General features: G+C 41.7%; 1 protein-coding gene across 5 annotated transcripts in view; it reads left to right on the top strand.

Moving 5' to 3' along the window:
- ppip5k1a (diphosphoinositol pentakisphosphate kinase 1a) overlaps positions 1-12,914 on the top strand; it is a 30,798-nt gene that overhangs the window by 9,274 nt on the left and 8,610 nt on the right. For 2 of the 5 annotated variants that reach the window (XM_085770394.1, XM_085770368.1), the window contains exons 11-26: positions 80-166; positions 258-333; positions 478-587; positions 1,547-1,632; positions 1,743-1,868; positions 3,048-3,169; positions 3,409-3,591; positions 4,500-4,641; positions 5,237-5,460; positions 5,886-6,013; positions 6,403-6,517; positions 6,615-6,722; positions 7,556-7,684; positions 7,772-7,912; positions 8,142-8,235; positions 9,481-9,606. In XM_085770394.1, the coding sequence (XP_085626520.1) occupies positions 80-166; positions 258-333; positions 478-587; positions 1,547-1,632; positions 1,743-1,868; positions 3,048-3,169; positions 3,409-3,591; positions 4,500-4,641; positions 5,237-5,460; positions 5,886-6,013; positions 6,403-6,517; positions 6,615-6,722; positions 7,556-7,684; positions 7,772-7,912; positions 8,142-8,235; positions 9,481-9,606 (1,997 nt within the window). Of the gene's footprint in view, positions 1-79; positions 167-257; positions 334-477; positions 588-1,546; positions 1,633-1,742; positions 1,869-3,047; positions 3,170-3,408; positions 3,592-4,499; positions 4,642-5,236; positions 5,461-5,885; positions 6,014-6,402; positions 6,518-6,614; positions 6,723-7,555; positions 7,685-7,771; positions 7,913-8,141; positions 8,236-9,480; positions 9,607-11,446; positions 11,510-12,914 lie in introns of all 5 variants that reach the window. The other 3 variants (XM_085770401.1, XM_085770386.1, XM_085770377.1) reach the window with 2 other exon arrangements.

Here is a 12,914-nt window from a genome sequence, read left to right as displayed (position 1 = left end):
ATGTATGTTTGTAGGTATAAGTTTTGTGTTAGTACATTTCTAAGACACTCAACTGTTTCCCCTCACACTTACTCTTCAGGATGGAGCTGCGCTGTGTCATTGCTGTCATTCGACATGGAGACAGAACACCTAAACAGAAGATGAAGATGGAAGTTCGCAACCCAATGTAAGCCTTCTCTGCATTATTACCCTCCTCTACTGCAATTACAGAGTGAAGGCTTTCATTAAATTAAATTATTCTTCAATTTGTCTTCCAGGTTCTTTGATCTGTTTGAAAAATACGGAGGATACAAAACGGGGAAACTAAAGCTGAAGAAGCCAAAACAATTGCAGGTAACAATACATCAGACTTAGAACAGTTGTAGTATGTTTGTTTTAACTCTTAACTCACTTTACCTCCTAGTCTGTGTGTGACTAACTTTGTGTGAACAGCTGTATGTCTCTAGTAAGACAGCCTGTTGCTCTGACCCTCAACAGGAGGTGCTGGACATCACGCGGCAGTTGTTAGCAGAACTGGGACAGCACAATGACTGCGAGATAGAGGAGAAGAAATCAAAACTGGAGCAGCTGAAGACTGTTCTGGAAATGTAAGTGGGCAGGAAACTGGGTCACTTCATTAACCATTAGTGCCTCATTTTATATCTAGCTCATTAATTGACCCTTCACTAAGCCCCGCCCCCCTTGATTACTGTTGCTACACCGGTCAAACTTTCACTCCCAGCAAATGCTCCTGGCATAAGAAATATAGAGTTTTCAGCAATATTGGCATCGATTTCAAAGGAAATATCAGCAAATTTCTGGATAAACTGTTCTGAGATATCAGAGAGAGGAAGTCACAAAGATCATTCATAGTTTTCAGTGACATGACTCGCACAGGAGGCTAAAACATCTGTGCAACGACATGACTGGACTCTGTACAGAGCAGCAATAAGGACTGTTCATTTTCCCGTCTTGCAACCCAGGAAGACTTAGGTCATCTCACTGATATCAGTCAGTGAAACAGTCCCTGCCTGAAAGCCCGGGTAAAAGCCTTAAAAGTACAGCTGTCATTTGGGAGGTGAACGTAGGGTTTCCCCCATATTTATAACACTTGCTCAAGTCGAAAAAAAAAAGTTAAAAACCTATATATGTTGGTTTTGTAGTTTGACTGTGTTTGCATTTGGCCTCCATCTATGCTAATGAAAAACATGTTTTAAAAGGTCGCCCTCTGACATATGAAACTACAAGATCGTCTGTTGTGTTGTGGCCCCAGTGTGTATTCTGTATATATCTGTACACAGAGGAATTACAGATAATGTGAAACATTATTTGAGCAGGAATTGTACAAGGAATATACAATATATTGCATTATACACTGTGGAAAAAACTAACTGGAGCTGAATATGGCAGATGCTGGTCCTGTTTCTACAGTAATCAAAGCTACACTGTTTGCAATCAACCTAGACGACTTAATGGCCGACCCAAAGGAGAAAAACGTGTATTCATAAAAAGTTTTTCTTTTTTTTAAATGGTTCTGGGTTTGTTTGTTTTTCTAATCCCAATAAAGGTATGGCCACTTCTCTGGGATCAACAGAAAAGTACAACTAACTTACCTGCCCCATGGGCAGCCCAAAACCTCCAGTGAAGAAGAAGGTAGGAAGATATAAGGCAATGCTTTCATCATCTACTCATTAGTAAGTTGCCAAACTCAAGGTGGTTGAAAAAACCTGAGGTCAATGCTGAGGATCTTGATTTGGTTTCAGACACACGTAAAGAGGGCCCGTCTCTGCTTCTGGTGCTGAAGTGGGGTGGGGAGCTGACTCCTGCCGGCAGAGTGCAGGCTGAGGAGCTGGGGAGGGCCTTCCGCTGTATGTACCCAGGAGGACAAGGTGAGAGTGTTTTCTTTCTGATATAATGTGATGTAGTTTTCCTCATACCGGTAATTCCTCCTGCTGTTTGCTGTCACCTGCATGTCTGGATCATATTAGTATTAAGTTATAGAGGCTGGACAGTGAGTTGTGTGAGCGTCAACATGGCAGAGTTTTTTAAGGACATTGGCAGGTGTCCATATGTCTGTGGACAGACTTTGTCAAAGCTATAGCATTACCTTGAAAGATACAACGATGAGTTTGAAGATGGGTGAGGTCTCATCCCAGAGTGCTCAGTAGTCTAGTAGTAGTATATAATAATGTTTAATTAATTACGTTTTGTCGAGCAAACTGATATAATGCGCGGGCACTCACTTTTGATGGGGAAATAAACCTCTGTATAAAACAAAGATCTGTTTACAATGCAAGTGTCAGCCAGCCACATATTCTGAAAAATCTGAAGCAGAAAAACATGTACAGACTCAAAACCACTGTTCTCACTCCTGTTGTTATAAAGAGGCTGTGGCTTCATGTTTTAGTGACTTTGAATTGCTTATTTTGCCACCACAGTGAACAGTCACTGATCCATTTAAGGTCAGAGTGAGAGACAAGAGGAGGGACACCAAAAGTGGGTCAAAAAGACCATTATACTACGTGTTTTTAGTCTTGAGATTATATAAACAAGCTAATCTGGTTTAACTCACTTCTAATAGGTGTGCACATATCATAGATCAGAGACATGGCTCTGAACAAAGTAAATAAAGTTCAAGAGTGACAAATTGAACTCCAGCTTCAAAGAAAACGGGAACAAAACCAAGGGAATATGAGGATTGAAAGGTGCATTCATCTTCTTACACAAAGGTTGTTGAGGCACCGAGAACATGAGATGTTAGGACTGAGACATAAACAAAGAAAACTTGGAGCAGGAAAGAGACTCTCTTCAATAAGGCAAGGCAAACAATCACAGGACATTCAGAGTGGCAGTTGGAGTACGGAGAATTCAGCCAGCTCTTGTGCAAAGTGTTTTATAAAAGATCCCTGCTTGGGGTCAGTGAATGCCAAGGTTGTGACATCATGTTGCAAACTCTGTGCCTATTACTATTACTGAAGTTTGCAGCAGGTTATGGTAAACTTCGAACCAGCGGTGTGAATGTCAGTTCATGCACTGATACTGTTTTGTCGGTTCTGTCGTCTTGTTAGGAGACTACGCTGGATTTCCAGGCTGCGGGTTACTAAGGTTACACAGCACCTACAGACATGACCTGAAAATATACGCATCTGATGAAGGCAGGGTACAGATGACGGCTGCAGCTTTTGCAAAGGTATGACGTTTAAAGCACCAGTCTAAAGCATGTTGTTTTTCAACGTTCTCATGCAATTGTGACTTTGTCTGTGAATTTTTAGCTTGTTGCTCTCAGATAACAGTTGTAGACTTTTGTGTCCCTCTTCATGGAAAATTGCTCCTTTTTAGTTCATTTGTTTGATATGAAAGTATTGGCCATACTTTGCCTCAAAGATGTTGCACAGATTACCATTTGTCTCTGTATGTCCATGCGAGCAGGGTTTGCTGGCTCTGGAGGGTGAACTGACACCAATCCTGGTGCAGATGGTAAAGAGTGCCAACATGAACGGGCTGCTCGACAACGACAGTGACTCGCTGAGCAGCTGCCAGCACCGTGTCAAGGCCAGGCTCCACGAGATTCTGCAAAAGGACAGGGACTTCACTGACGAGGACTACGACAGGGTGATTAGCTTAATGTGTTTACCACAGAGCTTCAGCAGTTTTCTGTTCTGTGAGGGCCTGATGGGAGGATGAGGAAACACTGAGAAGCACTGTTGTAAATCAGCAGAGCACATTTTCTGCACACATGAAGGTTTGCATCATGTGTCATGACCTGTTTTGTAGCTGTTCTTTTTTTTCCCCAGCGTCTGTCTGCGACCTTTTGGATCAGTGCAATCATTTACAGACTGCAGCTGAGCAGAGCGGTCAGCCTGTACTTCACATTGAGGGATTGAGATTTACTTAAGTACTTAAAATTCACCCTTAGACACAGCCACAGTCTGTTAATGAGTCAATCATGCTGATAGATAATCACTATGTTTTGTTTAAAATCCCAGCAGGTTGATGTGACAACATACAGTGTCCCTAAACTGCAAAAGTGGAGCTGCCCACAGGGCAGTAAGTCCTATGGTTGTGGTTAAACTCAGCTGCACACGTTTGTTTGCGTGTTAAGAATCAAACTCCCCAGCGAATTGTGGCTTTAAATAGTAATCTATTCTCATTTCTCTACTCAACCAATTCAAGAATGTTTTTGGGTAAATTCTTCCCATAGTTGAACCCAGCGAATGATATGTAGAGACAGGCGGTTGCTTTTCAGCTGTGGTGCCTAATTGTCTGAGCCCACACATCCTTTGATCATTCAGAGGATTACTAACCTGTCAGAGAGCAGAGGGATTTTATTTCTTCAGCTAACAGTTTTCAGAAAAATTATGCACCTTTATTTTGTTGTGTTAAAGCCAATGACAAAGCTTCAAAGATTAGTCAGGTTTAACAACCCAGAGCTTTTGGTGTCTTTGAAATGTGAATGTAATCACTATTCATCAGTTCTACCTAATTGTCTTTGTCTTTCTTTTTTCTTTGTGTGGAAACAGCTGGCCCCAAACTGTAGTGCCTCTCTGGTGAATTCAATGAAGATAGTTCAGAACCCAGTGGCTACATGTGACCAGGTCTATGCCCTCATCCAGAGCCTCACCTCCCAGATTCGCAAAAGAATGGAGGACCCTAAGTCAGCTGGTGAGCAAACTCCTCTAGAAGGATGTCAAGGGCTAAAACTTTTTTTTTTGACATGCCACATATTTCCTTCGAGTTTGTGCAACGTCGTGCACGTCATGCACGTCCGGGCGCACAGCTCCACAGACCTGTCTGTCCCATTGTGTCCCGGTGCCCGCTCGGGCAGGTTTTCCTACTGTTTCCCACGGAACTGTGCCCCGTTTGAAGGGTGAAGGAAGCCGTGTGTGGAGAGACGTCGCCTCCGATATGTAGAATGTGTATTATAGAAGAGAAACACACATTTCAGGTCAGCCTCATATTTAATAGAGGGGCAACAATGCTTGTAATATTCTCAGCTATCAAGATGTGCCCCTTTGGAGTCTATGATGATGATGATAATAATAATAATAATAATAATAATAAGAGTGGACTAATGCAGAGGGACTGACTGAAAAGACTATAGAGCAAGAAGAGCTCAAGTACACATACACACACACAGGCCACAAATGACAAAATGTTGTGCTCACATGATAGTCGTGGAACAACCCCACATTTAAAATCACTGCTCCACCTCTGCCCTTTGGTATAACTGTTCTTCTCTCTCTGACCTCCTCCTCAGACCTGCAGCTGTACCACAGCGAGACTTTGGAGCTGATGCTGCAGCGCTGGTCCAAACTTGAGAGGGATTTCCGAATGAAGAACGGTCGTTATGACATCAGTAAAATACCTGACATTTATGACTGTGTCAAATATGACGTCATCCACAACGCTACTCTCGGCCTCGAGGACACACTGGAGCTGTTCAGACTGTCTCGAGCTTTGGCTGACATTGTCATCCCACAGGTGAGAGAAAGAGGAAATGGAGGGAAGACAGGACAGGGGTTTCTAAAACAATCCAGAACGAGTTTAGAACTTGAAAGGTGCACAGTTATCAAAGTTACAACATTTAATACTCAACAAAACAAACAAAAATTTTACAAAAGAAACTTTTTAGTCAAATTTTATTTGAAGGTAAAAAAAGTTCTTCAGGTATGTAAAAAAAAAAAGTATATATTTACAGTGCGGCATACACCTTGTTCTAAGCCTGAAAATAAGTGTCCTAATTCACTTCACCTTTTACATCTAATAATAAAATGTGTGATTTTGTGAAAAAAAAGTTTCCAGTTTCCATATGCTGTGATACAAGACATGTCAGAGGTATTACCAGTTCAGTTACTGTAGCTTTAGGAAACTTATTTTGATCATTTTGTTGTCTTTCTTCTCTGCAGGAATATGGCATAAATAAAGTGGAGAAATTGGACATAGCATACGCCTACTGTCTCCCACTGGTCAGAAAGATTCAGCTTGACCTGCAAAGGACCCATGAGGACGAATCTGTCAATAAACTACATCCTCTGTGAGTCTAGGATCATAACCCCAGGAGTACTATTCATTTACTACAAGCCTGTCTGCATAGAAAGACATGAAAAGTGTGCGAGGGAAGGGGCGGCGTTTAGCTCACTGGGTAGAGCTGCCGCCCCATGTTGAGGCTCAGTCCTCGGTGCAGGCGGCCCCGGTTCGAGTCCCGCGTCGGACGGCCCTTTCCTGCGTGTCATTCCCCCGCTCTCTGCCTCCCCATTTCCTGTCTCTCTCGACTGCACTATCAATTAAAGGCAATAAAAGCCCAAAAAATATACTTTAAAAAAAAAAAAAAAAAAGTGTGCGAGGAAGAAAAGCATCAAATACACAATGATGTAAAAAATAATACATTTTTAAACAGATTTGGCTTTTGTGGCTTGCTCACAGGTACTCTCGTGGAGTGATGTCCCCTGGACGCCATGTGAGGACGCGTTTATATTTCACCAGTGAGAGTCACGTCCACTCACTGCTCAGCATTTTCCGCTACGGAGGTTTGCTCGATGTAAGGAAACAAACATGAGTCGTGTAGAACTGTGAATGTTTCTCAGATGGGAGGTAAACGCTGAAGCTGAGGTTGTGTGTGTGAACTTGTATGACAGGAGGAGAAGGACCAGCAGTGGAAGCGTGCCATGGATTACCTCAGTGCTGTCTCTGAGCTCAACTACATGACTCAGATTGTCATCATGCTGTATGAAGACAACAACAAGGTAGTGTTTTGTGTTTGTCATTTTTTTACAGCTACATGGCAGGACCTGTATCGCCCAGTATATTCTGTCTGTCAGACTCATTGTATGTTTGTCAAGTATAAACTTGGCCATTTCATTCCTTTGTGTAAATTGGAGGATCAATGAATGAATGCCTTAATGAAATCAGGGATCATCTAAATACATGTGCCTTTTTATTAGTATTGAATTTAAAAACCTTCATGATACCAACATATCACCAATTAGATAAGTTTATTATTGCTCTCAGGATATCTTGCATTCAAGGTAAGTCAAATGTATTATTGTAGATAGAAAGAAATACATATACACAGACATACAAAACTGATATCTTATATAAAGTACAAGATTGGAAGATAAAGTGACGGCAGAATTATTGTTGCTGCTTGTATTAACACAGAATATAATGATTGAGATAAAATAATTCTGAGTGTAAAATACTGATTAATGTATAATTCATTTAACTTTTTTCACTTTTTAATAAATGTACAAAAAATGTTCTGCATTATCACAAAAAAGAAATTCAACATAAAGTGCATCTCACACTGGTTTGTCACAGCACAACAGTGCATTCTGACACATGTCTAGTGCTGCTGCCCTCACCTATAGGAAGCTTCACCCTGCTGTGTGTTGATGACAGGAGAATAGGAGGAGACACTGCTGGAATTAGTGGCAGCAAGCTGTTTTGTCATGCTTGAATATAACAAATTGAAAATTATTTAAAAAAGCGAACGCCTGTGTACTTTATCTGTGTACTGTCAGTATTATACTAGGGATGATTAACTCGAGTTACACATTTGCTCTTGTCTCTCCTGAAGGACCTGACCTCTGAGGAGCGTTTCCATGTGGAACTTCACTTTAGCCCGGGCGTCAAAGGCGTCGAGGAGGAGGAGAACGCACCAACTGGCTTTGGCTTCAGGCCCGCTTCTGCAGAGGTGGCACGACAGGTATAAACGCAACCAAACATACGCACACAGTGTCGTCGCTCTGCAGACAGCAGTGTGAATATTCCTGCTCTTTCCCTACTCACTCAGAACGGGCAGAAACAGCCTGACCCCGGCAGTCTGGAGGACCTCTCGCGAGATGAGACGGACCGTGCTGTGCCACTGTCGGAGCCAATCACCATTCAGAGAAGGTCCCCACTCATACGCAATCACAAGACAGGATCTATGGAGGTGAGAGTCACAGACGGTGGAAAACGGTTTCGGTTGTGTATATCCTCAGTGTGTTTTATCGACACAGAGCCTCTCCTCTATGCCTCTTTGGTTTTGGACTTTGCTGTTTTCCAAGGTCATATTTCAGCAAAGTAGCAGCCATCAGTGGAGGCTGGTTTATGATATCAAATATGCTCAGGTTTCCTTCTAACTGCTAATCCTGTGTGTGTGTTTTATTCTTTTCCACCAGGTCCTGTCGGAGACATCATCCTCCAAAGTAGGCAGTTATCGCCTCTTCTCGTTCTGCTCACGTCAGTCCCCCGAGATGAAACAAAGTGGATTAGGTAGGTGTCATAATGACCTGTTGCCGTGGCAACTGTGTGTATAGATGACAGTGTGAAATGGCTCAGAGCGGAGAGGATGACGGCAGGTTTCATTGGATGACTTTTGATCTGGAAGGACATCATTAAAGGAAATAATACACCATGAGGGCTGTTTGCACAGCACTGGATTAGCATGCAGGCAGCTGATCTTGTCATCATTTCTCCAGATAGAGATATAAGTGTACTTGTTCATGCATTTGCTTGTTTTTCAAGAAAACTAGTTTAAAAATGGTGTGTATGTTTTTAATTTTTTTTTTTTTTTTTTGGGGGGGGGGGTGGGTCTAAATTCGGTTTTCAAATTTTAGATTTGAAAATATTCCCGTTTTGAACGGATGTACTTTCGGCATCTCTGAGATGAGCGCAGTGCCAAGGTCTCCACGTTCTTGCATCAAGAACTGAGAATCTTTCCAGCTCCATGGATGTGAAGTAAATGAGATGAAAATCATGAAATATTTGTCCTAATGTGCAGATACTCTACTGAGGCTTTTAAATTCTCTTCCAAGTTGGAGGTCTCATCTCCATGCAGGTCCACACAGATTAACATTTCCACTGCCTCCTCTTTCCATCGCAGTAAGCCCCAATCCTTTCCCCTTCAGTGTAAATCTGATGGAGTGATTGACTCTGCAGCTGTTAAGCCCTGATGTGGTGGCTGTGAAAAGAAAAATCCACCCCAAGTTGCACATGTCTGTCAGTCTTGTTTGCTCTTGTCAGATAATTACAGTGGTGAAGTGTCAGCTGTCTAAAACCTCAGAGATTAACACCAGGTTTTGGCGTGAGTGCAGCACACCTCAACAGTCACCAAGACTGATGGCATACTGTCCCTTTTTTTTCCTCTGACTGGTTTCTCTCTCTGTGCTTTCCTGTGCACTCTTTGCTGGTGAAAGGGAAGAAGAAGAGGTGGCTACTTTAATACACTGAATGAGCCACACAGTATTGAAAGTATGAAAGGATTTCAGGGTGGATTTTTCCTTTTAGCCCCATGCCCTGATTTGAAAAATGTTCTCCAGCCTGCAGTGAGCAGTGTTCAGAGGGAGGGATGTTGGTGTGAAGTGCATGGTCTCTTCTGGGTCGGTCTGTCTGTCTCTTTTTCTGTTTTTCTCTCTCTCTTTTTCTGCTTTCCTCTCTTTCTCTGTCTGGTCAGTTGTTTGAGTAACAGCATGTCATGTAGTGGTGACTAACCCCCCACCCCCGCCCCCCCCCTCGCAGGCTCTCAGTGTGCCGGGCTCTTCAGCACCACAGTCCTAGGTGGGTCTTCTAGCGCCCCTAACCTGCAGGACTACGCACGCGCACATCGCAAAAAATTCTCCACCGGCAGTCTGTCCTACAAAGACGGTACGTGTTTGAGACCGCGCTTCTTCACAAACCTGCACAGGGCAACAGCAGATCAGTGCCTTACACATGTCCTCAGCCCTAAAAATATAAACTACTACTATAACATGAGGAGCAGAGCCCTGCGGGGAAACTGAGCTCTTGACAAAATATGAAGTGTTGGACACAGTAGGTAGACAAGCAGCAGTAGGACATATTCAGATTAGGAATACCTAAACATCATGTATGTTCATACATGTATTTTATTATAGTTTATTGATTTTTTTTAAAGTAATTTCTGTATTTTTAGACTCCATATTCATTCTAGTCACCAATACCACTGGATTTTTCCATCATTTTTTCCTTCACACCACTTTGAGTAAAATTGGTGTTTCCCGTTAGCAGTTTGTGTATGCTGCTTCACGCCCAATCAAAACCTCCAAATAGAACATAGACTTATGTTTGATATGAGTGAAGACCACAGCAGGATGTGTGGCAAAAGCACAGGCTCAGCTGTGGATCACACCTGACATTTTTAGTCAGTCAGAGTTTGTTAGTGGAAGGTTAATATTTTTTCATTATGAAATGTATACAGTATGATTTTTTATTTTTTATTTTTATTTTTTTTTGGGTGTATGCTGCATGTATGAAGCAAGTGTTCATCACTACATTCCCCTTAACTCCCCCTTATGAACTGAATCATGAACTGCCCATGTTTTTTTGTTGTTTTTTTGCATGCACCGTGGCTGCTCTGACTTCTTATTACAATCTGTTTGATAATCTGATTTAAATTAATTCAACTCCTCAGCAGAAGTCATACAGCATTTTTATATTCTCATCACCCACTCCTAATTTTTTTGCACTTGGAAAAAAAAACAAATCTTTTTTTTTTTTTGGGTTCATCAGCCCTCTGCCGATTTTTAGTTTGGAAGCTATGGCTGTAACTGAGCAAATATTATTCAAACCTCTTTTTTTGAATAATATTATATGGGGTAAATTAATAGTAAATGGTCAAGGTCAAATTCAGGGCTTAATGACGCATTAAAACATGGCCTCCATGTTTGGGCCATGATTGTGGAGCTGAGTTGAATGTGTGTCATGTCGTCCAGTAGGTGTCAGTGTGATATCAGTATCATACAGACTGTTTCCTCTCCGCCTCCATCCTCCTGGTTGTCTCACGTGTTGGCCCGCCGTCGGTCTTTGTCATCCATCTTGTTATACCTCATTTTCAGGAATCAAAGGAATCACTGTAGTGTCAGTGCCATCAGTATGCCCCAGCTGTAATGCTTCAGTGCATGCTCCTCCGAGTGTAAAGTTGGTTTCACATTTCATTTTCATATTTATTTTCTCCCATGGTAAAGCCTCTTAATCCCGGTAGGATTTACCAGTCAGTGTTTTTCATTGTCGTCTTTTTGCCACAGACCACGACACGAGTCAGATCAGCATCAGACCAGTCAGTGGGATTTTTGTTTAGGACCGTAAAGAAAGAATCAGACCTGAACATTGGGCTTGATTTTTGAAGCTTCTTGCCGTGCCCTCTTCACCTCCTAAGTTAAAACCATTTCATTTTTCACCTTGCCATCAGAAGATGTTCCATCTACATGTTGGCCCACAGCCACCCTCAGACATCTTCAAACTAGAGATTGATCAGTAACTTCAGTCAGGGCTCCTTTATAAACCTGGTCACTGGTTAGATAGCTGTGAGTCTTTAACCACTCATCTATGTAGAAGTTTTTGGTTGATCTTTCAGCAACTGGGTCCACATTAGAAAAGAACAGGGAAATGATAAAACATGATATACAAGTTATACAAGCTACTGTGGCTCATAGTAACACTAGTGAATTTTTTTTTTTTATTTCCTCAGAGTTGTTGTCTATGCCGGCAGTAAAACGATTTTCTGTGTCGTTTGCAAAGCATCCGACTAATGGTACGTCTGCTTCTTTCAAGTATTTTTCCACTTCACCTCCCTTTGTCTTGCATGTCTTCAAACTTTTGTTTTTGGACCTTGGGTTTTTTTTTTTTTTTCACATGGCCCTTCAGCATTCCAGGTTTCCGTTATTTTTTTCTAATTATTTAATTTTTTTGTGTACCCATATGCTTTGGACTCTTACTTTTCTAACACTACCTGACATTCTCTTTCTAACCAGGGTTCCCACTGGTCATTCAATTCGTTAAATACTCAAATTTGGAGACGGGGAATGTCAGCAAATTTAAATGCCTCATAGTAGTGAAGCACAAGCTATAGCCATCTTTACACAGGGACAAAACACTAGACATTAACAGGGAATTATTTCCAAATCAAAGTCTGTTCGTCTCTTTTGCACCTCAGGATGAAGAGAGTCGACATTTCATAGACATTTACTTCAAAACCTACAGTACACCTACTGCTGTCATTGTGATACATTTTGATAGTAATGTCTATTGTCTGGCAGTCTCTTAATGTCCACTTAGATCTGAGACTCAGCACTTGTCTCTTCCCCTTGTGTTTCCCACAGTTGGTAGGGTGATGACACAAGCTCAGGGTCTGTCAGGGCATTTGCATGTATGTTTAGTGCCAATCTGGAAGATTTGGCAATTCCTGTAGTTACTGGTGGTAATAGCCATCGCGTGGAATAATACTACAAGTTACAGAATTCAGGGGCAGCAGAATAAATTACTGTCATTTTATTGAAAAGGTTGGCAATAATCGGCCCTTTCCCATAATTCTGTGACCTGATTTTTCATATTGGAAGAAGTTGGAGGAAGAAGTTGGAGGAGTGTGTCCAATCACCTGCAACTCCTTATCCAACAGCTCATGGTGGCTCATCCTCCTCCTTCCAGTTCTCCCTGCAATATTTCCGATAACTGATCAGTTGTTAGAAATGCACTAATATTGACCTGTTTGATAAATAATAGTACAGGTAGGTGCTACATTTGCGGACATACATTGCATTTCCTGTGAGTATCTCATAATAAAAGTCAACCTGTGTTTTGCCAGTTAAGTTCTTTGAATGTGAAGCAGCAGCGGTCGATATTGTTCAGTTTGCATTTACAGTGTTTTCTGTCCTGGGAATGTCAACAGTCACCTATGTAAATATAACTGTAAATGTCATAGTTCTTTCATCAGGGATTCATAGTCTGAATAACCATTACTTCATTCAGCAATAGATGGAGATTTAACAGATGTTAATAATCTTCGCTAAGTGTTCAGGTTACATGCAGGTGATTTCTTGAGCGTTATGTAAATGATAAATGTTGTTTCTGCTGCTGGAGAAGAGGATTAGAGACTTCCAAATGGAAAGTTGGTTTATTGGCAGGTATAGGTGTAACACCATCACAATTGTCTTGAAAAG

This window comes from Trachurus japonicus, chromosome 3, assembly GCF_045865225.1.
Source record: "Trachurus japonicus isolate A0001 chromosome 3, Traja_1.0".
In the NCBI taxonomy this organism is placed as follows: Eukaryota; Metazoa; Chordata; class Actinopteri; order Carangiformes; family Carangidae; genus Trachurus; species Trachurus japonicus.
Note: the sequence above shows the minus strand (reverse complement) of the source record. Positions and strands in the feature narration are given on the sequence as shown.